This window comes from Amphiura filiformis, chromosome 5 (assembly GCF_039555335.1).
Source record: "Amphiura filiformis chromosome 5, Afil_fr2py, whole genome shotgun sequence".
In the NCBI taxonomy this organism is placed as follows: domain Eukaryota; kingdom Metazoa; phylum Echinodermata; class Ophiuroidea; order Amphilepidida; family Amphiuridae; genus Amphiura; species Amphiura filiformis.
Window position 1 is genome coordinate 19,509,787 of NC_092632.1, and position 25,489 is coordinate 19,535,275.

Below are 25,489 nucleotides of genomic sequence, written 5' to 3' on the forward strand. Positions count from 1 at the left end.
AATCAGCATTGTCTGTAGTTTTCGGTCTTTTCCAACAGTGCTCGAGGAAACGATGAGGCACTTTTTTTTTTTTTCAAATGTGAGATTCTGAGTGATCATACCCCCTAGAGTACCACAAAAAGACTTGGAAGTGGTCCTTGATCTCTAATAAACTTATTTATATGTATGAAAAATTCATAAATCATTCCAAAGTCTAAAATAATTGAAAAATCTAAAAAAAAAAAAATCTGACCGTCCCAGAAATTGAGGAGGGAGGGGACGAGAACCAAAACATTAATTTTATACGGCCTTAGCATAATAATATTTAAAAGGGCATTTCGTGATCCACAGAGACTAATCAGACTATACTAGTCTCAGCTCATCCCCCACTTTTCTAAAAAAAAAAGTTGAGATTTTTATACCACTGGAAACCTCTGGCTACATACTGATATAAATGTTATGTACCAAAAATTTCTTACACATAATGCATTACTCCGCGCAAACGCAAAATCGGTATCATTTCGGAATAAGCTTTTTTCTTGGATATCTACTGAAAAATGTCATAAAAAGAGGATGCTATAGGATCGCGAAATCCTCTTTTAATTATAAGTTTCTAAAAAGTTATAATTTCATGGATAAATTGAAACCATATTGCAACTGATTTGACAATAAAATATATTTGAGTTTATTTGAAGCATATACATGAAATAAGGACACTTTTCAGATCAGTATCATGGAAGTATCAGTCATTTAAGGGAAGGGGTATGAACGTTTGGACAGTATTTATTGTGGGACATTAGGGGGCTGGCATTTTCTTCGGAAGGGGGGGTCCCAAATATGTCGGTGACCGAGTCAATTTTTTATGACCCCCTATCGCTGGTCGAAAAATTGTATGACCCCCTTCCAACTACACAGACTCAAGAAAAATTATTCATTGCGGAACTAAATGCTGAGCGCGTCAAAACTTAAAAGTGAAGAAAGTGTGTGAGCGCGGTAAATTTTTTATTGTAAGTGTAAAGAAGGCGCGCGGAGCGTGTAAAAATTTTGCATAGATTGTACGCACATTTCGACTGCGAAGTTAAAGAATGCGCGTGCAGCGCGCGAACATTTTAAGTCACCAGCCCTTAATAATTCTATAACCCCCCTATTTTGGGTGTTAAAAAAATGATAACCCCCCTATTTTTGGTCTGAAAATTCTATGACCCCCCAGTATTTTTGGGACCCCCCACCTTTCGAAGAAAATGCCAGCCCCTAATACTTTGCATTCTGAATACAAAGAATGTCCTTCTGATATCAAATAATTTAGATTTTTGAAATTCGCAATGTAATACTAGGCCTAATACACATTTTATGGCAACAGTGATTAAAAATTGATATTTTTGATATTTAACAGTAGGCCTACTTGAAGTAAACTTTATAAATCTGATGATTTATACTTAAAGTGTATGTAGTATAATGTAGGTGGGATAAAAAGCCGACGATCAATGGAAAATTTTGACCTTTCGTAGCTTTTCGTATTGAAGATATGGATTTTTTTCCCAAAACACAAAAAAAAATAGGTCTTTTTGGGAAAATAAAAATTACTATTATTTCCTTCCAATAGTAGGCCTAGCTAACAAATTTTAAAGATTTTAATGCAAAGTTCAAAAATAATAGAAAATAAATTAAGCAAATGTAAAGGAAAATGTCCTTTCTCCTGAAACTAAATTCCACTTAGACCAGGTCTAACTTTAGACCGGTCTAAATCTTTTGTGCATACGGACCTTAGGCCCCTAGAAGCTCATGGACTTCATCCGTGACCCATGATGTCTACCCGCTTGCTCCATAGACCCTAGAAAGAAATTACTAATTTCTAGGGTCTATGCTTGCTCAGTCTCGCGCTTGCGGCCCCTGGTTATTATTGAAAAATCATTTCGTCAGCACTTTTTTGCAGAAAATTTTGAAGTTAGACCTGGTCTAAGTGGACTTAGTCTCAGGAGGAAGGGCATTTTCCTTTACATTTGCTTGAGTTATTTTGTATTATTTTTGAACTTTGCATTCATTAGAATTTATGGAGGAAATAATAGTATAGGACTATTCCTGATAGAACTAAATTCCACTTAGCCCAGGTCTAATTGCACATTAAAAGGGGGGGGCAAAAGTTTTTTGCACGTCAAAAGGAGGAGGGGCACAGATTTTTGGCCCGGCCCGGCCAAAGGGGGGGGGGGGCAAGCGCCGGCAGACCATCAATCAATTTTCGTAATTTTGGGTTTTCAGTTAAAATGTTTTCCCTGGGATGCAAACACTTACAGAGTCTAGACGGTAGGTGGCGTAGTTACTGGTTTAATCATGGTTTAATTACTAGCTAAAAATATTTTCCACAACACCTAATAATTAGCGAAGTGTTGATCTGCCACGTTTCCCTATAGAAAGTGGAATTCGTCGTTCAATTTGTACCATCAAACTGGCCCATTGGGCCATAAATCACAAGAAAAGTGCGCTATATAGAGGACGGAGAAGGACAGTCTATGATACAGATCACTTTTGAACTCTAAAAATCCTTATTGAACAGTCGAAGATGAATTTTGTGGCGACTCTGCTTTGCGTGTTGTTGGCACTGCTGGCAACAGACGGCGTAGAATGTATTTCATTTATGCTTCCTCCAAATGTTAAGAAATGTTTGAAAGAAGAAATTCATAAAGATGTATTGGTAACTGGAGACTATAAGCTTAGTGAAGCTCCTGGACACAAGACTCTTTTACATGTTAGTATTGCATTAAAAGTAACAATCATGCAATGGCCAATGCATCTGTGCATGAATGTTCATCATCATGATTGATTTTATGCATTGAATGATCATGATGATCAGTGATGATGTGATAATTTGATTTTCATGATTACTCGAGAACTCGAGCTTCATGAGCTTCAAATTTGCACACGTTTATAGCTACGCATTTGATGCTAGAGTGCTTTGCTATCATTTTTCGGTCGAACAGCGATGCAGTTTTTTGCACCGGAGGTTAAAAATATTTATTCTAAATATAGAAAAATTAACAAATTCGCGTACAGCGTGGAATATTCAACTACGCTTGTTACTCCGCAACTAATCATGCTAATACATGAGCGTACTACACTACTCTACGCGTCCATATATGCGAAGTTATCTGCGTACAACAGCTTACTATGCACAGCCACGCAAAGAGTATGTTCCACGATGTACACAAAATAACAAATTAAAATAAATATTTTTCTAAAACTATAATAACTTGACTTAAATCTTTTATGCATGAATGTTGAAATTTGGATGAAAGTTACTGTAACTTTTGAGCAGTATTTTGGACAGTCTAATATTTTACTGAAGTGTAATTTTTAGCTGTTGTTGATTGGCTGTGTTTACTTCTGAACTTCCATTGCTTTCAACACGTTCCACAGTGTCATGCTTCAGCAAATCCGACTAGATTTTTAAATGCAATGCCAATGGTCTCTAGCCTAACTAGAATGTGAAGCTACATTGTATCGGTGAGCAAATTCTTAGCTAGACTTCTCGAGCAAGATTTTCAGTGATTTTAAAATCATGCATTTAATGCAATTCATGTTTTGTACATGTACAATTGATAAATCATGTTTCATGACAAATAATTCATACCTCGGATAAATTTCCTAATTCAGAGAAGAACGGCAGTCCCTTGCTCAGATTGATGCGAGCGCCCTGTTAATGAGCAACATACACACAGCTTTGTGTTCACTTCAAGGGCGCCGATCTGCGCCAACCAACAATTTGACGCACAGTCGGATTATCAGTCTGTTGCTATGATTGTCAGACGATTGTATCAGCCAATCAGAACCCCACTACACCCATCAAATGTGTGTCATCGGCCCGGGGCACTTCAATATGAAATGGATCTAGGTGTAGGGCTGGCACTTTCGCACTAAGGGCATTCTGTGAGAGCAAAATGTAAAAAATATGGGGTCATTGGGTGAGAGCATGATTTTTGGCATTCGGTGAGAGCAAAATGTAAAAAATATGGGGTCATTGGGTGAGAACATGACCTTTTTTTTAAATGGAATCTTTGGGTGAGAGCCGAAACAGCGCCGCAAAAACCTTAAAAATCGAATTTCTAGTTCTAAATGGTTTCAAATTACATTGTTTTTTCAAAATAAGTAACAAAATCAGTGATAAATGAAAGTTGCTGTTCAAATTGAACTTGTAAGGGTCTTTGGTTGACAGATCAAATGGAAAAATAGGGGGTCTTTGGGTGACAGAGCATGTGTTCGTAACAAAATATGGGGTCTTTCGGTGACCGCGATGCTGAAAAAGGGGGTCTTAACAGCCCTACATACGCGTCACCTCTAAAGTTGGAGTGCCCCTCCCCAAATCAACAAAGTATAACGTCATTATACAGGGTGGGTAAGAAATATACAGGGTGGAACAACAACAAAATTAACATTTTTCTTGTCATGGCGAACCCCAAATTTTCCTTTTCTGAAAGCTATACACATGTAGCTTAAAATAAATATGGATTCAGAAAGACATTGCATGGGTCCTTCAAACAAATTAGGAAGAAAAACTTTGGTATCCCTTGCGTTAAACATACAGGATTTCAATTTTCATGACATTTATCAATCAAAACTGTTTTCCTCCATTTCGGGCACTAAAACTAATAGCATAATTGAATTCCTCATCAAATTTCCTTAAATATAGGTGTACCGGTACTTTTGAATAAGCAGGGTGACTCGGGCAAGAGATAGTCCATTTAGAAATGTTGGAGCATAATATACACACTTTGCACAGTAACATATAGGGAAAACTGTCTTAATTAGCATTTAATTAGGTAATTTATTAGTTACGGTACATCTTTTGTTACAGTTGATCTACTATGAGGTAGATTAATTAACAATCCAGGATGATATATGTGCAATTTGGTGTCCATGCTAGCTGTACTTTTTAAGATACAAAGGTTTGAAGTTTGCCATATTTTCACAATTTTGTGTACAATAATCCTATGGGGCTCATCCACCCCGGGCCCTCCAAAGTTCAATGACCTTTTACTCAAAAACCCTTGCTAAGGCCGATTGGCCTCCATATGTCACAAAATAGCACCTGTCCTATGAGCATGTCTACATGTGGCCAAAAGTGCACATAAAAAAGCCACTTTTCATTAATCTATTTTGAATAAGTCTCTTTTAAACTTAGTGATTTTAATGTCATACATGTAGTATTGAAAGCCATTGTGTGTATATCGCATGCATAATTTTATTTCTGTAGGTTACAGATACCAAAGGGCATATTCTTTACACCAAAGATGAGGCTCAAGAGGGCAAGTTTGCCTTCACATCAGATAATTTTGATGTATTTGAAATATGTTTTCACGACAAAATGATGCATGGTGGTAAGTATGAAGGGCATCATTATAAAAGTGTGTAGTCCATCTTTCATCATAAGTGATTGCTTGCTGTGAATTGGTACTTTGTTTCGGTACATTTTGTTTGCTTGTTGAATACTGGTTGTGCATTATTAGCAATTTAAAACTTGAACATTATTATAGTACCTTTCCATAAGTCAAGCACAAATTGTTTGTATTGAAATATTTTTGGTAAATGTAGATTTTGATGTTGCTTGGAATCATACAATTTTTCTTCAGGAGCATTAATTTGCTTTCTGAGCCAAGTTATATAGGTACAATGACTTGTGCGGAAGACAAGAACTGTGTTTTTCCCCAGTTTGTGGTTTGGTTTTGTAATTTGATTGGTTGTGCATGCAATGTGTTGGTTTACATGTATGGATGTGATGAAATGTGCATGTCATTTCCAGACGGCTAAAAAATAACTAAAAAAAACACTATACACACATTGGGCAGAGTCATTATGACATAAAAAATATCAGAGATGCGCACCATTTCCCCAAATTGCAGACAAGGAACAAAGTACAGTTGATAGTACCAATTCATAGCACCATTACATATTTTCATTGCGTTTCAAGGCATTTGCAGCTGTACATAATTTGTTTCCATACATTTTTCTCTCTCCATTTCGTGCATTCACTGCATGTTCAACAATGCTTAGGTGGGGGATTCCAAAGGGCATACACTATATACAAAGGAGGAAGCACAGGAAGGGAAGTTTGCTTTTACCACAGATGACTATGATACATTTGACATATGTTTCACAACTAAATTACCTCCGGGTGAGTTTGCATGCTGGGGATTTGTTGCTCAATGTTTATGTGTTAAAGGTCTAATCTATTCAGTGATTTGCTCATTCGAAAAATTGTAAAAATCATCAAAATTCAGTGTTTTGCACCTTTGTTAGGAGCATCTATGTGCTAACATAGCCTGTATACCTTCCTCGAGTCAGTCAGTAATTGAGATTACAAGGGGCGGTCTACATGTCTCATTCTTAGGTACTTTGTCCTGAAGAAGTCAGAGCTACTCCTGACGAAAGCTTGACAGTTCTAAACTTGTACGACGGCGAACCCGCTAAAAACCCACTAATTGTTATGAATTCCTGTCGTAAAAGCCTATCCCACAATAAGTAATTGAGATATTGTTTTTTATTGTATCTCTAAAAGTATACATTTTCAGAAAGGAAATGATGCAAGGAATCCAACTAGCATTTAACAGATTCCTGCAAAAATCTCAAAATTTGATTTTACTTTACTGACCCGAGGAAGGTACGGAGCCGTACTAAAGAGACAAAGTAGGACATTTTACATGAAACTGTAAAATCTGAGTAAATCTCTACTTAGAAATTAGCTACACGTATTTGAAAGGGGCTTCAACTTTGTCAATACTTTGTCTTCCTTGTTTTTTGCCAAATTTTTCATTTCAAAAATATGTTATGACAATTTCAATTTCACTTTTAAACATACTTTTTTTGAACACTTTCGCAGAGATCACTGAATGGTCCTTTAATTAAATAATGTGATACATGTCAAACTGAGTCACTACTTGCTGATTAAAATCAATTGTGATTTTCTCACTTCATAAGTTTCATCACTGCACCTAAGACTACCTGGCATGTTAAATGGACACCATGTGAAATATTATTGTACCCTTGCTTCCTGGCATTTTGAAATTATTCTTGTGTGGAAATGTATAAGTAGGGATGACCAATGAACCATCAACTTGATTAGAACGCTCCCATAGACATGCAAGGAGCTCAACTGTGCACTGCTTGCACAGACATTTCTAAATTGATCTCATTCTTTTATTTATCAATATTTTTCTGTAAAAATTGGGAAAGTGAATGCCAATTATATTTTGTAACTATCTTGCAAATTACAGCAACACAACTTATTTCATTTTCCTATAAGTGCGAGTCAAAATTGGTCCATCGCCACAGTGCGTTTAATTGCCAGTGGCTGAGTTCAGCACTGCTCAAGAATGGCACAAAATATTCAGATTAATAATATCAGGTGAAAAATGTGGCCTACTGAGCTGTAATTTGGCAGAGTTGACAGTAATACCTCTATCATACCCTCTGTAAAAAGGAAAAAATATGAACAAGTAGATCTCGAGTTACAAATTAAATCACCAGCTTCCCTTTGGAATTTCCATACTCCTTTCGATCATGCTAAGAAGACACCTTTCTGAACATAAATGTGAAGTTTCGTGCTCATTCGATGTATTTTTCACCTGATTTCAACCCTAAACGTTTTCTTATATTTAGGCCTATACCATCTACAACTTGCTGCTGGCTATACCTTGTTTAGAACTTTCAAAAGAAATACCTGAATGTGCAACCATAGTGTTTCAAAATAGCCCACGAAAGTCATGCAGGTGACTCCGAGGTCATGCATTGAATTGGTTTGAATGAAGAATACTACGGGAACCAGCACCTTTTGTTAGAGGTCACACATGAGCATGATGAGTGAAGTGCATACCTATATTGTTGTGAACGAGTCAATGACCTTCAATGACACTTTAAGATTTTGTTTGCATACACCTACTAATTGGTCATATTAAACCCAATAACATTGAAATTTTTGGTTGTGAACAAAAAGTTCACCTAGACTAAGTGCAATTTTGATTTTGTGCCATATCAGCCATCTTGGATGATTTTTGGCAAATGTTCTCTAAATGCATGATTTCAATGCCTCGGTTTGACAAAATACTTTATGCCATTGACTAGTAAAGTGCCATTTCATAAGAAACCCTTTGATACTTTCACAATATGCTTGTTTCATGTTTGCATATATGTTAAAATAAAGAAATATATAAAGGTAAATATATGTTTATGCCAATTTTGCTCCCAATTACTATTTTTGGACCATGTCATTTTATTTCGCTCCAATGACCGGTCAGAATGGGAAACTTTAAAATTCATAATTCAAAAGTTTTTGACCGATTTTGACCATTTAACCACCAAAATACTTCTGTTGATGAGTTCTATCCAGAAAACAATCTTTTGTAGCAATTGGGACAATATGAAATTTTGATGGTTATCCCTAGTATAAGACACAAAAGGTTTGATATTTCATAACTGTTTTAAAGGTATGTGTAAGTGACTCACTTTGTCTTGATTGCATCACAGTTTTGTAGGGTTTCTATGTTGTTCTGCATGTACTGTTCTGTGGTCTGTTTTGTCAAACAATGTCAATCTTAATATTCTTATAATGATATAGATTTCTATGTTGCATTTTTAAAAAGTAATTTAAACTTGGACGCTACTTAATTTTGGTTCACTCACCAGAGCGCTTTCACTGGCTCAATGGACATGTTTAAACAGCAGATGTTATACAATGTAACTCTGAAGATTATATTGTTACTTGTGATGTAGCCTACGAGGATTAGGCCGTTTTGAAATGATTATTTCCTATTCTATCAGTCTCAGAGACTGCCTCCCTTTCTTTGACTGTGCAATCAGAGCAGGGCTCGAAATAAGGAGGGCCAAAGGGCCCTCGGCCCCAGAAAATCAGTGAGGGCCCGCAAAAGACACATCTGGTGGACCCGAATGGCCCGCAAAACTTGTGGCAATTTTCTCACTTTTTTGTGGGGTTCATAGGTTAAAACCAATGGCCCAAATTCGGGCCCACAAAAATTTGCGAGGGTCCTCGAACATTTAAGATCACGGGCCCAAATGACCCTCAGAAATTCTGGCTTATTTCGAGGCCTGAATCAGAGTCATAGGTGTTGATTGCGTCATACAAGAAGATGTTGTACATCAAGGGGGTGGGGAGGAGGGGTCATTAGTTTTTCTTCCCCATTAAAACATTTCGATTCAGTCTTGATCTTTTTGGTTCTGATGTGAATGGCTTTCAGAACCTTACTAGGGCAGTTCTTCGGCTCCCTCTAACACATTTTCCTTTTCCCAGTCAATCTGATGTCCTTTGCTATTGTCGACATGCTCCTTAATTGTCGATTTGGAACTGGCAACATCTTTTTGTACGACGTACATCATCCTTTCCTTTAACATCATTGAAGGTATCTCAACATCACTAGCAACAAAAATGTTATTAACATACGCTAGTTGCGCCAGTGAAGGCGCTCATGTAAGTCTACTAAAATCTAGTAGTCTGTAAGAGTGTAAATTACTTTCTATTTAATTTCAATCTTCCTGATAGTTGTGAAATCAAGAGCTGTACCTTGACACTGCAATCTTAGAAAAAAATACTTGGAGCGCTTGGCACACACTGTCACAATTCTGTGCAGAATTTCCTATGATCATTGTGTTTGGAAACAAATGTGACGTCTACATCAATGATTTAGCCTTTCCCCATCAATCAATGTTGGAACACATTGGTGAAACCGCTAAAGACATCAATTGGCATTTCTCAACATTGCACAGGGGAGGGGGGGTGACAGTTTTCCATTTTTTACACGCAAGTGTTCCAAGACTTATTTTCAAGATTGTGGCTTGCACATCCAGTGATAACTTTCCCATCAGGTGGATAAAAACCCACCAATTTCAATCAGAGTAATTAATCAAGTTAAGGTCTTTAACTTGTGCTTAAAGAAATACTGGTGCCAGTGGCTAGTGCAAAAACGGTTAGGATACACCCCTTAGAGAACAAATCAAAGGATTAATGAAGCCCTACTATTAATTACAATTGATCCGTCTCTCTCAATCTGACAATATGAGACGATTGCATTGAAATCAATTTGTTTAAGACTCGAATATGTATACAAGAAAGATGTCAACATGTTTGGTCTCGTCTCCTATAAAACTAGATTTGTTCATATTGCCTCATTGATATTTTGGTTTAGTCCTTATAAACAATATGCAAGTTTAAAGTTGAATAATTATGTCTTGGATATATCATGATCGACAGTTGATGTTAAAAATCATTTTACAGGGGGTGCAAAGTTTCTGCAAACATTTAGGAGAAAATGGGGTTCATGATCAAATCAGAAATTTTTTCAATAAAACATTTTGCAGACTCATTTATCAAGCTACATGGTGGTAACAAATATCAAATCATAAAGCACAGTATAATCATACTCATATATTATCATTAAAATTATGTCAAATCCAATATGAAATAGCCACTTGAACTGAAGTACACCTACAATGTTATCAAAAAACTATTTTTGAGGACCATAAATTTGGATTTGAATTGGCATTATTTTTTAAAACATTGTAAACTTGTAAAGTTAAAAAATATATCATTTGGGTGGTTTGATGAACTTAATGTCATCTTCCTAAGTTATGTCAAGAACTTGTTTTAAACGTTACATTTTTTCTGGTTTTGCAGGGATGAGAGGAGTAGAGCGAGAAGTTACTCTGGATGTAAAGCGAGGTGTAGAAGCTAAAAGTTATGAAGAAGTAAGTATTACAAAGGTGTAGAACTAGATTGAAAGGCATTTTGTTAGAAATTAGAGAAACAGAATACTTTCCATAAATGTATGTGTTTTCACATTAAATCAGAAAGTCTTGTCTAAAGTTACAAGTTAGCACATGGATACATAACATTTCATCAATGTGGTAAATTTATGTTTGACTTGGTAAAGGGAAAAAATGATGTGTGCCTAGCTTAGTCTTGCAGTAATATAATTTTTGTAGATTTCTATCAGATCAAATATGTTATAGACATTTTTAGTAGCAGTGGTTCTGCTCCAGTTGAAACCTGAAAAAAGTAAAAAAACTTCGCCCGAAAGGTGGAATCGAACCACTCTGACGCTAGTCAGCTACAGGTTTGAAGCCTGCACACCACACCAGTGAAGCTCATCCGGGCAATGTAAAATAGTGGAATCATGCCTATATAAACCATTGAAATAGTCTGTATATACTTTCTATGGTGTCAAAATTACTAAAATTCCAATTAAAAACATTTGATCAAAGCGATGCAATAAGAACATTGCTAGATAGATGAGATATTTAAAACATTACGTATCTGTGAAAACGGGGTGTTGTTTTGATTTTTAGAACAGTAGATATTTCCAATTTTGTGTTTTAGATCAGCTAATTAGCATATATTAATACTCATTTGCATATAAACTTGCAGCTGGCAAAATCAGAGAAACTGAAGCCAATGGAAATTGAGTTACGGAGACTTGAGGACTTATCAGAAGCAATACTAAATGACTTTGCCTACATGAAGGAAAGAGAAGAACAAATGAGAGATACTAATGGTAAGGAAGACTAACGATTCACTTCATTTGCATAAATTAAAACATTTTGGTTGCAAATTTTGCATTATTTAGTGAAAAAGTTTCAATGGAAAGGAATTTTGTGAATGTTTCTGTAACCAGAAAATATCAAATTTCCTAGGAATGTGAGAGAAGAAAACAGCATATTATTACAAATTATTGTCTGATTGAAAAACCCTCAACAAAAATTTAGTGCCTGCAAAAATTAATTGTATTAGAGTATTTATAGTTGTTGTGACCTTGAAGACTTGGAATACAGGAATTGACTGACCTGATTTTGAAATGCAATCATTGCAGATGGCCTATTTGAAATTAAGTTTCTGGAAATTAATAACGGGAATGCATGATTATTATTAAATGTGCATGGAGGGGTTTAATAGCAGTTCTTGATGGTCTTATCCTGTTGCCATGACAACATAATGGTATGATAAATGCCGATTCATGCTGTCATTGTGTAATGGTTAAATACAGTAAAATGAATTATCATCACAAGTACTGGTAAAATATGCAGCCGATTACACGGGTGTAAAAATACCTAATTGCATCCAAAAATCCCATCAAGTTTACTGTGATTTTGATAGACAGTGGGATTGATTGAGTGCTAAAAATGGTTGGATGGGTTACAAGACTGAAGTTGGCCGCTGATTACAAAGGTTATCAGTTTTGATAAGAATATTTGTTCTGAAGTGTACAATACACCCAAACAGGCATGTTTATGATAGTGTGCTAAACTGATGGACTAAAAATGTATGCAAAATATTTATCAACATCAATAGTCTGAATTCTAAGCAAATACTCAGTCAGACTAGAATTCAAAGAGAAAATCTATGGAGATAAGTGTTTTAGGATTTCTTTTAGAATACCCTACCACTGTAGATTTTCAATGGGGTTCTTTTATGAACGACCTATACACATACACTGTGAATGTAAAAAATGGTAGGGTATTCTAAAAGATAGCCGTGTTTTTAAGTGAGAGGATCCGCAGATGTATTATTTGCAAAGGTGTCTGATAGTGGTCACCATGACATACGTGTATACTCATGGCGGGACTCGTGGAAGAAGAGGCACTGTTGGAATAATTTGAAAACATGCTCATAATTGTTCCTGAATTCAGAAATTAAATGGGTGAAAAAATGCACGCAAAATATTTGTGAATTAATAGAACTGTAAATGCCCGTTTGAAGACCTTAATTATAATAATGTTATTTTTTGTTTTTGTTCTTCCTTTACAGAATCAACAAATTCCAGGGTGTTATATTTTAGCATTTTCTCCATGGTGTGCCTACTCAGTCTTGCAACGTGGCAGGTCTTCTATCTCAGACGTTACTTCAAATCTAAGAAACTTATAGAGTAGACAACCTTTATTTTTTTTCCTGTTTAGTCTCCTTTTTGTGCAAGTATAGTTTAACTTAAAAGTTACATTTCTTTTTGTTGTTAAAGGGTAGATTAATTATAAGAACTTGTCTTCTTGCCTTTGTTCTTTGGTGTTTGTTTAAATCACAACCATTTTCATAGAATATCCACCTTTTTTGGGTTTTTTTCTGTCTTTTTTGAACATTTTCAAGTTTGTACTGTGGGATTTGTTGTATTGAATTAACAAGGTGGTCTTACCTTAACAAAAACATTGAATGTAGTCTACGGAAGAATTCAGGCAATTAAGCACTGAACTGGTTGACTGGAACTGTGACCTCAGTATCAGCCAGCAGCATGAATGATCAAGAAGATGGGTCAAGAAGATACATCTTCAACTTCAAGTATGAATGCATGTGAACTAAAAGGAAGATCATGGTGTGATGGATATTTCATAGATCATGGTATAGACAGGAATGATGATCCTGCAAGCTGTAGCCCTGCTATAGGGCCTTTTAAACACTATATCCGAGAACTGCTTAAACCCACTAACCTCTCCACCCGAAAGAAAAAACTTCTGGGGAATAGCAGTCACAGGGTTTAGCAGTTCTCTGGATACAGCCAGGTTTTATGATAGAGCATGGTTTTGGATCACCTCCATCAAAAGGTCCTATACTAGTAGGGCTAGCAAACTGAAGCAACTGTTTATTAAAACAGATTTGATTATAACATTTTATGCAGTTGTAAGTATTAACAAGTACAGATAACGATGGCTGCCTCTCTTGGTAAAGGATGTACAGAATTACATGCCTTAGTACAGTTTCTTCACACTAATGTCTTGGCAACATGCATGCAATGTGTAAAAGGAATGGGGTTATTAAATCACCGTCAATGTGATGCAGCTTGCTCAGCAAATTTAAGAGCCCAATATTTTATGCCATTCAATAATAGAATCAGGACCATACTGCTGTATTGAAAGTGTGCAAGAATGCTGATACCAGGTATTATAAAGCTAACTTGCATTTTATGCAACAAATTTACTTCTTACCCAAGACCTGGTTCACAAAAAAGGGCTAATTTTGTTCTATCCATCATGTAAGCATACTCAAAATTACTATTACAGAGTATTGGTCAAGACTACAGGATTACATAGCTTTATTTTGTAAGCTATATAATCCCTGTCTTGATTACTAGGCTAATTCTGAGTGTGCTTACATGAAGTACCATATTAATTTGGTGTCAGCTGTTCCCAAGAGTTCGGTAAGTTTGTAGAATTCAACACATGCTTAATTATTTAAACCTTGTAAAATTTCCTTTACTAGTGGCATGCTGTCAATGTTTGACACATACTTGTTATGTATCATTCATAATGTGGTAAAATGAATTTAAGTATACTAAAATCTGGTAATAGGAATTATAATTTAACTCCTAGATGGTATTACTTGAGCCTTTTGCACCAAGCAGTGAACTGATATCTCATAAAATCATCCCATCTTGGATGAAGAGACAAGTTTCAATCAAGAGTTACAACAGGTGTTCTGAAAGAGGGATGTTATTAACATCATAAAACAGATGTTTTACTTCTTAATATGAATGTATATCATTTAAAGAAAAGAAATAATTGTATAAATAGAGGTGTGTATGTGGCATGCAAAGTGAAGTATGAAGTGGGTATGTGTCTTGTATTAACCTCTTGGTAATTGGGAATATGTGACAGTCCACCACAAATGTGTTGTAATGTCTTGCAGTTTTTCAGACATTGGACAGGCAAATTCTGCTCAAAATGAGCTTTACAATGATGTATTGCATGTATATATTGCTTGTTAAGTTGTTATTATCTGCTCCTTTGTGTTTTATTGTTCATTGAAAGGTTCAATGGACTACATCTCAGAACTACATTGTAGCTCTGCTGACTATATTATGACCCCTTTGTGGTGGAAGGTCACATAATTATGGATTGATTAAAAAAAACCAATACTTGTGTTGATGTTTGAGGGAACTTTTATACAATCTTCAGACTTGTGGTGATGTGGTATTTGTTCTCTTTAGTTAAAGTCACTTCTCATTTACACTGTGTCCCACCAGATTTTATTTAGTGTTAGTGATAAAAATAATGCAGGTATTTTAACATGAATGAGAAAATCTGAAGTATTGATGCAGAGAAAATTACTTTGTAGCAGGCTATGATGGTAGTTTTCAAGTCTCAAGTCCTTTTGACCAAGTGCAGCCAATGACATGATGGGTGCGAATTTAATTGTTTAAAGATGCAGACATAAAACAGTGGTAACTACATGTTTATACCACTAACTGTTTACTGCACTAGCTAGAACAAAGGCATATTAAACCTCAATTGACATAGCCTTGTACCGATTCCAAATTAACATCTGGGTGCCCATCATACTGATGCTGGGTTTGGAGCTTCAAAAATTGATTGCCAGCTCAATAGGTATGCAGCAAAACAATGGCTACATGGAAGTAAGTTGCACATATTGTATGGTGCTAATGGATCTGGTAGCCAAAGAGGGCCCCTCAATTCCAACACAAACTTGCAAGATTCCTTGCATAGCCTAAAATTAATTCTGTTGTAAACATTTTTCAAATATACCACAAATCACTTTGGTAGAAGTTATTCTCTCTGCTCTTGATCATACTTTGGTGTTATTGAGAAAGGTTGATAATGCTTTGGTGTTATTGAGAAAGGTTGATAGTATGCAACTTACAGAAACAAAGCTGCCACATTAAAATAACTTGTCAGCTAGAACTGGACATGAATATTAATGGACTTAAAGGTGAAAATCGTGAAGAAAACTTGCTGAACAGCCAGAAATGCATCTCAGATCTGGCAGTAGTTTCCAGAATAAGTTTAAAATGACATTTTTGATATTGACTTTTGAGCCCATTAAATTCAAAACCACTTTCCAACGACATGTGAAATACTGCCATTATTTTGGACCAATGTGTTTGATGGTAGTCTATAGATACTGGTTTGTGAAAGAATCCTGTGTGAGAAAGTGGATAACAATAAATGTCTAAATACTATGTACTTTGGAATGCTGTAATAATTTATACACCTTGTGTGATACACAGACTGTTAATTGTATATTGCTGTTTTTGATACAGTGTTATCTTTATTAAAGCATATTTCATTACACATGTACAACATTATTTCAGTTCCATAATGGTAACATTAACTGCACATGACAAATTACCTGTAGCAATATGTTCTTTAAATAAAATGTCCACAAACTTTTGCAAGTAATTATTAAATTTTCTAAAACTTTGATAATTACTAGTCCCCATTGGTAAGGAATGTGGACGAGTGTAACCAGAGAACACTGTAAAAAGTTGTGTCAGTTTCAAACATTAGTAGTACACATTGCCCAGCAATGAATGTGAACAGCATTGTTAAATATTTTCAGAGTTCCTAACCATCAATTTGCCTTATTTGCAATATTATGCACCTCACTGCATACATGTACTTGGAATGAATGAAGATGACACACTTGGCTAAAATAAAACCAGTTTCTCTGGCTTCCCAGATTGTGATACAAGGTATCATGCTTCTGGAAGAATGAACTTTTGTAATGGTACTTGTCCAAATATTTAACAATATTCAACTTTATTGTAACACCTTGTATAATTAAATTAAATAATTATGATTTAGTTGTATAAAATCATGTTAATTTTTTTGGAAGAGTTGAACATTAATAAAAGTTGAATGTTGAACAAATGACCTGAATGCTTTTTTTTTAGTTGTCTTTGCACCATAAACCCAAGGGAGGAGCCTTCATAAACAAGTACAAGTTCCAATTTTAGTTGAAGTGGTACTTCACTTGGATCTTAAGCAAAGATATCACCAAATCCTTCGGACACTAATTCCAATTTTGACACAATCCTTCATCCTTTTTCAAATCTGAAGGACTTTTATTGAGTCTGTGCTATTGCGAATATCTTTCCATTCTGTGATTATAAAAACTTCAACAAATGTTGAAAATTCCAGAGCTCTGAACTGTTCATACATGTATGTGTAATAAGTCAAACCTTGGATACATTTACCCTTGGCTATTACATACTTGACATACTGTACACGCTCCTTGTGAATATATTTCCACATAGTAGCGGCATTGGTAAATGTTTGCCACATTTGCTATCAATTTAGTTCTTGGAAGACTCCCATAATTAGCTGTTTTAGGGGGTAGCCCCATCTAGATAACAATCATTAATAGGCTGTGTAGTAGTCCTGTCATTATGAAGTGCACCAGTAATACTAAACACCTACAGTCTATATGGTCAGTCTGGTTGTGGTGGTTTGTTTCCAGTCCCATGTGTGGCATCACTGTCCTTTCCACCATGTTGGTCTGAGATGTCAATAAAACTGTAAGGAAAATTGTTTAAATCATTATAAATACTTCAGGAAAAATCCTATTCCTTAAAGCAAAAGGCAAATAATGTTAAACAATTTAAGCTTTATATTGTTGTCAACTTGTAATAAAATGCTAAAGGTTTTTGAAGACTAAATCTGAAGGGGTAAAGATTGAACATTTTCTCAACTTACACATACTGCTTGCTAAACATGTCATTTTTGTTGAAATAACAGACAAAAATGACAGTATAAATATTTGGCATTAAATTGACAATCACTTCACTGATCACCAATAAAATATTAAAAGTTACTTCTCACCATGGTCCAAGGATCTGATTCACTGGTATACTTGGTGGAGATACAATCATAGTTGGTGCAGATGAAGGTTCAGAGTTATACTCTGGACAAATAGTGGTCAGGGATGGACTTGACCATTGGAACTCCAAAACTCCACCATTTTCAGTTTTCACATGAAGATCCAATTGCTCTGATCTGTCCTTGGATTGGTTGTCATCTGTCAAAAAAAAAGTTTTCTTCATTAATTGTTTTCAGATTTTATTGTGTTTGCAAGAAATGTGCAAAAATTTAAAGTTTACAAGCCTCAATGGAATGTAAGTCCATTGATTACCTGTTGTTGAAACTTTGCTACTTGTAGATGTTGCTGTTTGTTGACCAGCATCTTTATCTAGTCCCAGAAGTGCCTCAATTTTCACACCTGATGCCAATGCTGTCTTCCAATCTTGTAAAGTTGCCATGTCCAGCTTAAAAACAAATGAATAAATATGGAAAAGGGGGGTTATCAGAGATATTCACTACAAAATATTTGTGACCTGCTCATGAAATGAGTGTAAGTCGCAAATTGGAAGTTTTGAGACGTTCCAATTGTTGAGTTGCTGTTCATTGGGCGTACAAAGGAAATTTACTGAATTTAGAGAATGCATTGCGCTCACCACCTGGTTTTAGTCTTGATGTCAGATTGCTTGAAGCCAATTGTTTGCTTCATTAGCACATGAAGCCTTTTCTTTTGAGGCGAGCGTTCACTCTTACTTTCCCCCGCTAGTCCAAACTCGTTTTGTAGTGAGCGATTTTCCACTTGCCATAACAACAAATATCACTTCTTGCAAATTGCCCAAAATGAAATTAAATTCACATTTACATTCCAGCACAGTTAATAATCTCCGAAAGGGTGTTGACAGTGCATAAGCCCAGGTGTATAAGTGTTACATATTGGTTTAAATGATGCTTGATATATGACGCAGGGGCGGATCCAGGAATTTTCAATAGAGGGGGCGCCGCCACTGCCTCGGCGCCCACACAAAGTCAGGCGCTGCTCTACAAAAATACACTTGAGTCAGGCGCCGCTCCCGGGGCGCCGCTCTACAAAAATTTAGAGGGGGCGCATGCCGAGTGCGCCCCCCTCTAAATCCACCCTTGTCATGCCTGTGAGGTCACTGGGTCAGATCAAGTTGTGTACAGTCGTTGCGCATATATCGTAGCGTGTACTATTTTGAACAAGGCCGGATGGTACCCCAGGGATGGATGCCGGATGGTACATGCGAGAACTATGCCTAAAAATAAAAATGACATTCACATTATCACAGTCATAGTATTTTTATTTTGTTTGTCCATCCAGTCAGTCCCTAATGACCCTATAGCTTTTTTTTGTTTTTTGCTCCCTCTCTCTCTCTCCTCCTTGCCTTGCTCACTTTAATTTGTGTGCATGTATGGGAGAGAGAAAATTTGCATCCCTTGCAAAATCCGTCATGTAACAAGGATCTGGATCTGGATCTGGATACGGTTGAGTCGGCAGTTTCAACTAACAAAAGTCGTACTATCGCCAACTTTGGTGGAATTTCTTTAGGTCAGGTCGAAATGTGCGCGCGAATAATGTGAGAGTGTGCGAAAAAAAAGTTATTTTGCTAGCCTCCTCTTGAAACTGGGTAGGGTTGGTGCTGTCGTGATGTCTTCGGTCAGGGTGTTCCAGTCTGTAGTCGTGCGTGGGAAGTAGGAATATTTGTAAACATCTTTGGTTGCGTTGCCCCTTTGCAGTTTGGTTCTTGAGTATGTCCTTGTCCTGGTGTCGTTGCAGTCTGTGAGGTATGTGTCTCGGTCAATGCCCACAAGTCCGTTCTGGATCTTGAACATCATGGCAAGTCTTGATTCTCTACGCCTTTCTTGCAGCGAGTCCCACTCCAGAGTGTTCAGCATACTGGTTACGCTGCTATCTCTCTTGTAGTTGTTCATGGTGAATCTAGCTGCTCTTCTCTGTATGCTTTCGACCTTCTTGATGTCTACTTGGGTGTGGGGGTCCCATGCACATGATGCATATTCCAAAGTCGGTCTTATGAGCGTTGTGTAGGCTGTGGCTTTGATTTCCTGGGTGGTGAACCAGAGGTTTCTCTTTACAAAACCAAGCGTTCTGTTTGCCTTGGCTGTGATTTGGTTTATATGTGAAGTCCATTTCATGTTACTGTCTAGTTGAACTCCTAGGTATGGATGGTCATTTACTTCTTCAAGTTCCTCTCCACAAAATTTGAACTTTGGCTTAGGGGATTTCTTTTGGTAGTGATTTGCATGACTTTACATTTCCCTGGGTTGAACTTCATCTTCCATTGGTCTTGCCAGTCTTCAAGTCGGTTCAGATCTTCTTGAAGAGCGAGAAGTTCATCTTCGGTGTTACCAAACGTGTATAATACGCAGTCATCTGCGAACAACCGTACATGGTTCTCAACTCTCCATGGTAGATCGTTGATGAAGATCAAAAATCCAAGTGGACGATGACTGTCCCCTGAGGGACGCTGGAAATGACTTGTTTATCAGATGAAGCAACTCCATCGATGACAACACGCTGGGTCCTTGTGGTGAGGAAGCTTCTCATCCACGAGTGCAATGAGCCTCTGATACCATAGTAGTGCATCTTATTCAGCAGTCGTTCATGGGGCACTTTGTCGAATGCTTTCGCAAAGTCGAGGATAGCAAGTTGGGCAATGTTTCCTTTCTCCAGATTGGCTGTTATGTCATGGATTGTCAGGATCAGCTGTGATTCGGTAGAATGCTGAGCTCTAAACCCGTGTTGCTTGCTGGTAAGAATCCTATGTCTGTCCGAGTGCCTCATTATTTGAGAGTGGATGATATGTTCAATGATCTTACTTATGATGCTGGTCAGGGACACCGGTCTGTAGTTCTCTGGCTTTGACTTATCCCCTTTCTTAAATATAGGTGTAATATTCGCCTTTCTCCATTGGTGTGGGGTGATACCTTGGTCAATAGAATCTTGGAAAACATCTGCTAGTACAGGAGCCAGCGCAGGCGCTGATAACTTAAGCATCCAAGGTGGTATCTGGTCTGGACCAGGTGCTTTACACGGATCCAAGTTCTGTAACAGCTTGAGAACTCCTTCTTCAGTCACCTTTATGTGAATCATGTCAGGGTAAGGGCTCTCACCCAGATCAGGAATTTCGTTTTTTTCTTCCTCTGTAAACACGCTGGCGAACTGGTGGCTAAATGCTTCAGTTTTCTGTTTACTATCACTTAGGATTCTGTTGTTAACCTTCAAGTCCGAATTCGACTTCTTCCTGCCGCACTTTTTGATGAAAGACCAGAACTTCTTTGGGTTCTCTCAAAGGTGTCTTTGAGATGATTGTTGACATACGTGTTTCTAGCTTGCTTAAGATTCTTTTCAGCTTGTTTGAGATGGCTGTGTAGTCCTCCCAGTGTTTGGGATTCCCAGATCTTTTTGCTTTGTTATACCTCCTCTGTTTGGCTCTACATAAGCGTCTTTGTTCTCTGCCAACCATGGTAATGAGAGTCTATTGGAAGTGAATTTGGTTGGAACATGTTTGTCCATCACGTCTTTGATTTCTTTCTCTATCATGTCGTGCCGCTTGAACAGTTTGGTCTTTCACACCGAAGTAAGTCTGTTGGAAGTTCCCTAGATCTTCCAGGATTTTCTCTTTGTCAGCTTTGTTTCTGATGTAGACTTTACGCCTTGGTATCTTCTTACGCTGGGCGGCTAAGTTGATGTCAACCATAACGATACTGTGGTCGCTAATTCCCGGAACTACTTCGGCTCCGACTAGGTTGTCACTGTTTGTTAGGACCACGTCTAAGATGTTATTACCTCTGGTTGGTTCAGAAACATTCTGATGCAGACCATTTTCAGCGACGACCTGAAGTAGGTTGGTTGCGACTTCCTTTGAAGCCCAGTGATCAGGTATGATACTGTTGGATTTCCAATCTATGTTGGGTTGGTTTACATCCCCAGCCACTATAACGTCCATTGTTTTCTTGGTAGAATTTATCTTGTCCAGTGAGTCCTCAAGCCCTTTAACGGCTTCATTATCATCATGCCTAGGCTTGTAGTAAGTCCCCAAAAGAAGAGATCTTCTCCCTTAAGTTCAATTTGGTTCCATAAAATTTCGCAGTCACTGTCAAGTTCACGTCGGTGTGTAACAATCAGATCTTTCTTGTGAGCAAATAGCACTCCACCATGACTATCAGACGACCTATCTTTGCGGTAGGTGATGTAGCTGGTCAAGTAAGCTTTAAATTTTTCAAAACTATTTAAATTTACTCACGATCTGCATCTGATCAGCTGGGCTTCTCGTGTAGGGCTGTCTTAGCTCAGGTTCAAGGTCATCCGGGCTGTTTCTGCGCCGAATCAGTTTAATTAATTTATTGGTATAGTCTTTGCCGCAGACTTGAAGTAGTACATGCACCGCTCAGTACAGAAAATCAATAATACTCCTGCACAGGAAACTACATGTTGATGTTGTCAAAATGGCTACAGACGAAAGTGGATATGTTCCACTGCGCTCATCAACAAGTGGAATCGGGGGTGGTGATATGCAGGAGGAAATGTACACCCCTGTTAGGACACTTGGCAAGGGAGCATTTGGTGAGGCTGTCCTCTACAGGAAGACCGAGGTAATGACAACTGACAGGAAGCTTAAAAACATTACTGAAGTGAAGTGTCACTGTCAGTCAGGTGACAATTTTTTGGCATGCCACATGCATTGCTGCTTGCATTGCACTCAACATGCTGTGGCTGTGCAGTGCATAGCCTGTGTCACTTACACTGTCAACCATGTCAACAGCTATATTTTGCAGATTTCTTTTTACAAATTAAAGCATACTGCCAGTGCATATTATTTTACAGAAGGTCCTATGCACAAGCTTGATGTTGTGCACGTATAATTTAGGCACTTGAAAGTTGAAAGTTGATTCTGAGTTTAGCGTCCGCCGCCTAGTACAAGGAACTTATACGATGTCCTCATTCACAAACGGATACTATCTGTCCATCGTATAAGACTGTTACCGTACGGCAATGTGGTGAAGGAATATTACACAGTCAAGAATAGGCTCCATCATTTTTTGTTCTGAACCCTCCCAGTCTCCCAAAACATCAAAAGCGTTGCACTTATACTTACTTAAGACTGTCCTTTTTCATATAACGCAGACAAAGTAGGGCCAACTTGCCTAGAAATGGTCAAATTTTGGCAAGAAATATCTCTGTGTAATCCTATGTAAGTCCCATATCACATCGTTATCGGCGATCGAGGTTTTTTTTTTCTGAAGTTTGGTTGGTACCCACCAGCGCCATGCATGTGACGTGACACGGCTAAAATAAGCGACCGAATCGGGGATCGTTAAAACGCCAACAAATTTCAAAACATAGAAAGCAGTAAACTTATTGGCGAGCGGTCCGAATTTTGAGCCATAAGTTTACGTGGTGAACTAGTCCGCCGCCCGCGTTATGAATTTTGTGCCGCATTTGAGATGTAAAATCTGAAAATAATTCATTTAATATCTAAACCAGAAAGAAAATTTGTTGTGCAAAATTTTCAAGCCCCCTTTTTTATTTGAAGCCTTCAAAAACTATGGAAAACCTTGTCCTTGACAACTAGTGGAAGAATTCATCTAAATATTTGAGCATTAAAAATATACAGATTTCTGACCCTTGCTCTATCCAGTTATTTCAATTAGGCCAAATAAAAAAATAAACATGTTTCACGTCAGTGGCGGATCCAGGATTTTTGAAAAGGGGGGCACAACTTAGAAAAATCGTCGCGCTTGGGCGACGCGGGGGGGTGTCTGAGGGGGGATGTGCCCCCTGAGAAGTGAGAAACTTTTACAAAATAAAGACCTAATTGAAGCGGGCCATTTGGTGGACCATTTTGTCACTATTATTAGGGGGGTCACACATTAGCTCATTAGGTGTCTGCATACGACCCATAAATGAACAATGGCATGTTTTGAGCATAAAAAAATATCAAATTGTTTTCTTCATAGAGACCTAAACATTTTCAAATATTTATTTAGTATATGTGTAGTTACAAAAAATATTTTTAGGTCTATTGACCTTTTGAATTTTACACGGCGGCTCTGTGAAAGCACCAGATTATTTATCAGCAAAGACCAGTGTCTGGATCCGCAGAAGAAATTAAGAAATTGCCTTTAGAAAGTGAGTTTTTCGACCGGTGCCAACGATGTAGTGAATTTTAAAGTTACTTTTTCTGAACCATGAGAAATGTATCTTTATTTTGGCACAACTTGTTTTTTCTCACGATAAATTTGAAAATTTGATGTTTTTTTGCCCGAAACGTGTGTATTTTCCCATAGGAAACGCTGTCCAAGGGTGAAATTTTGATATGATGACTGTAGATGATGAGTTACCCTACTGTGTGCCACATGTGCAATCAAATTGAGACTCCTTTTTCCTGAATCTCCACAAAAATATCTTTCTTTTGACGTAAACAAGAAATTTCTAGGATGTTGGGTTAAAAAATGGCAATATATTGAAACATTTGTTTTTTTGCTATTTTCCTGTGTATTTTCCCATAGAAATTGTTGACCTTACTTGTGAAGTTTTCATATTTTTCCATTTCTGGAGTGTAGTTATCAACATATTATGACCAACTTGTTGTTTTTATCTACTGCAGTGGTCCAACTTGAAGTCCTAGAGTTGTTTTACCTTGAATATGGATGTACAAAGTTGATATTTTTATTCTGAGGGTGTCCGTAACTTGCTGTTTCATTCTGTAGCACTTTTTTTACATTGAGCGGCAATTTCCTTGATTTTCTAGATTTTTCCCACTTTGGAGGCAATTTCTCACAATATTTTGATGCACATAAGCTTTTGTTGTTGTTTTTGTGTTTCAACCCAAGGGTTAGAGTTGGCTTAGTGTAAATGCAGCCATTCACAATTCATATTTTTAATCTGAGATTGTCGTAAATCTGCAATTTTATTCTGCAAGGGGTTAAAATGAGAGTGCGACGATCCTTGATTTTGGTGTTTTAGTCCATATTTGGAGTAATCTTTTTCAAAAACTGAAGCAAATGATGTACCTCTTGACATATCTATGTTGAAAGACTCAGTTATACAGCAACTTTAAGTGAAAATCGGACATAGGAAGCATATAATTTTGATTTTTTAGTCTTCAAACATGCCATATTGTCGAAAAACATGCATTTTTATCAAAATCATGCTGAAAAACAGCCATTTTTCGAACTTTTAAATTGGCGTAACTTTCGGCACGCTTTATCCAATTTGAACCATTTAAATTGCTATCTTCATCATTTTGCAAGATGCTTCTGAAAAACTTAATGCCAAACATTTATATTGTACATAAAAGAATGATGTGACCCCCCTACTATTATTGTGGAAAATTTTTAATTTGAAAAAGGTGAAAATTTGTGAAATGACGGTCCAATTGAAGTCATTTGTCGACAAGTTTTCACTATTATTGTGTAAATTATTGCTTTAACATAACTCTTGGTTTGGGTGTCCAAATCAGAAGCGAAAAGGGTAACTTCCTTATGCATACTCAGGGGGTCTCTGAGGGGGGATGTGCCCCCCCTCAGAAGTGAGAAACTTTTGCAAAATGAAAACCTAATTGAAGCCATTTGGTGGACCATTTATTTTGGCACTATTATTGTCTAAAATTTTTATTTGAAAAAGCCGAAAATTTGAAGTCATTTGTTGACAAGTTTTCACTATTATTGTGTAAATTAACTATTTTAAACTGTGGCGATTTGGTAGTTCACAGCATCTTGTGGGTAGTGAGATTTGGCCAAAATTGCATTGATCATTTCATAGCAAACGTGTAGAAGAATTCAAATATCACAGATATACTTTTGTAGGTCCTGTGCTTCTTGAGTTATGTTGTTAAGAGGGCTGAAACAACAACACTTTTGTAAAACGTATACATAATTCCACAACAAATCAAGC

General features: G+C 37.0%; 3 protein-coding genes and 1 non-coding gene across 6 annotated transcripts in view; 2 read left to right on the forward strand and 2 right to left on the reverse strand.

Annotated features, from left to right (window-relative positions):
• The first annotated feature begins 2,333 nt into the window (after nucleotides 1-2,333).
• On the forward strand, nucleotides 2,334-15,219 carry LOC140152775 (transmembrane emp24 domain-containing protein 10-like). 2 transcript variants are annotated; one of them, XM_072175266.1, is made up of 5 exons: nucleotides 2,334-2,722; nucleotides 5,225-5,348; nucleotides 10,652-10,722; nucleotides 11,402-11,528; nucleotides 12,779-15,219. In XM_072175266.1, exons 1-5 carry the CDS (start codon nucleotides 2,537-2,539, stop codon nucleotides 12,898-12,900), a joined length of 630 nt encoding a protein of 209 aa, XP_072031367.1. In that variant the 5' UTR covers nucleotides 2,334-2,536; the 3' UTR covers nucleotides 12,901-15,219. The 2 variants fall into 2 exon arrangements, with proteins under 2 accessions (XP_072031367.1, XP_072031369.1); XM_072175268.1 differs by lacking the exon at nucleotides 5,225-5,348 and adding an exon at nucleotides 6,022-6,142 and having other exon boundaries at nucleotides 2,335-2,722.
• Nucleotides 11,045-11,131, reverse strand: Trnastop-uca (transfer RNA opal suppressor (anticodon UCA)). Its single transcript has one exon. It is a non-coding gene; the product is annotated as a tRNA-Sec (tRNA).
• A 779-nt stretch (nucleotides 15,220-15,998) lies between the features above and the next one.
• LOC140152776 (uncharacterized) lies at nucleotides 15,999-21,927 on the reverse strand. The gene is made up of 4 exons (XM_072175269.1): nucleotides 21,837-21,927; nucleotides 17,888-18,020; nucleotides 17,578-17,773; nucleotides 15,999-17,271 (listed from the first exon to the last, which is right to left on the reverse strand). The coding sequence occupies exons 1-4, from the start codon at nucleotides 21,843-21,845 to the stop codon at nucleotides 17,187-17,189; spliced, it is 423 nt and encodes a 140-aa protein (XP_072031370.1). The 5' UTR covers nucleotides 21,846-21,927; the 3' UTR covers nucleotides 15,999-17,186.
• Nucleotides 21,928-22,013: 86 nt separating this feature from the next.
• The window catches only part of LOC140152774 (serine/threonine-protein kinase Nek9-like), a 231,978-nt gene continuing 228,502 nt past the window's right edge, over nucleotides 22,014-25,489 (forward strand). The window contains exon 1 of one of the 2 annotated variants that reach the window (XM_072175264.1): nucleotides 22,014-22,185. In XM_072175264.1, the coding sequence (XP_072031365.1) occupies nucleotides 22,039-22,185 (147 nt within the window). In that variant the 5' untranslated portion in view covers nucleotides 22,014-22,038. The remainder of the gene's footprint in view (nucleotides 22,186-25,489) is intronic. The other variant, XM_072175265.1, reaches the window with a different exon arrangement.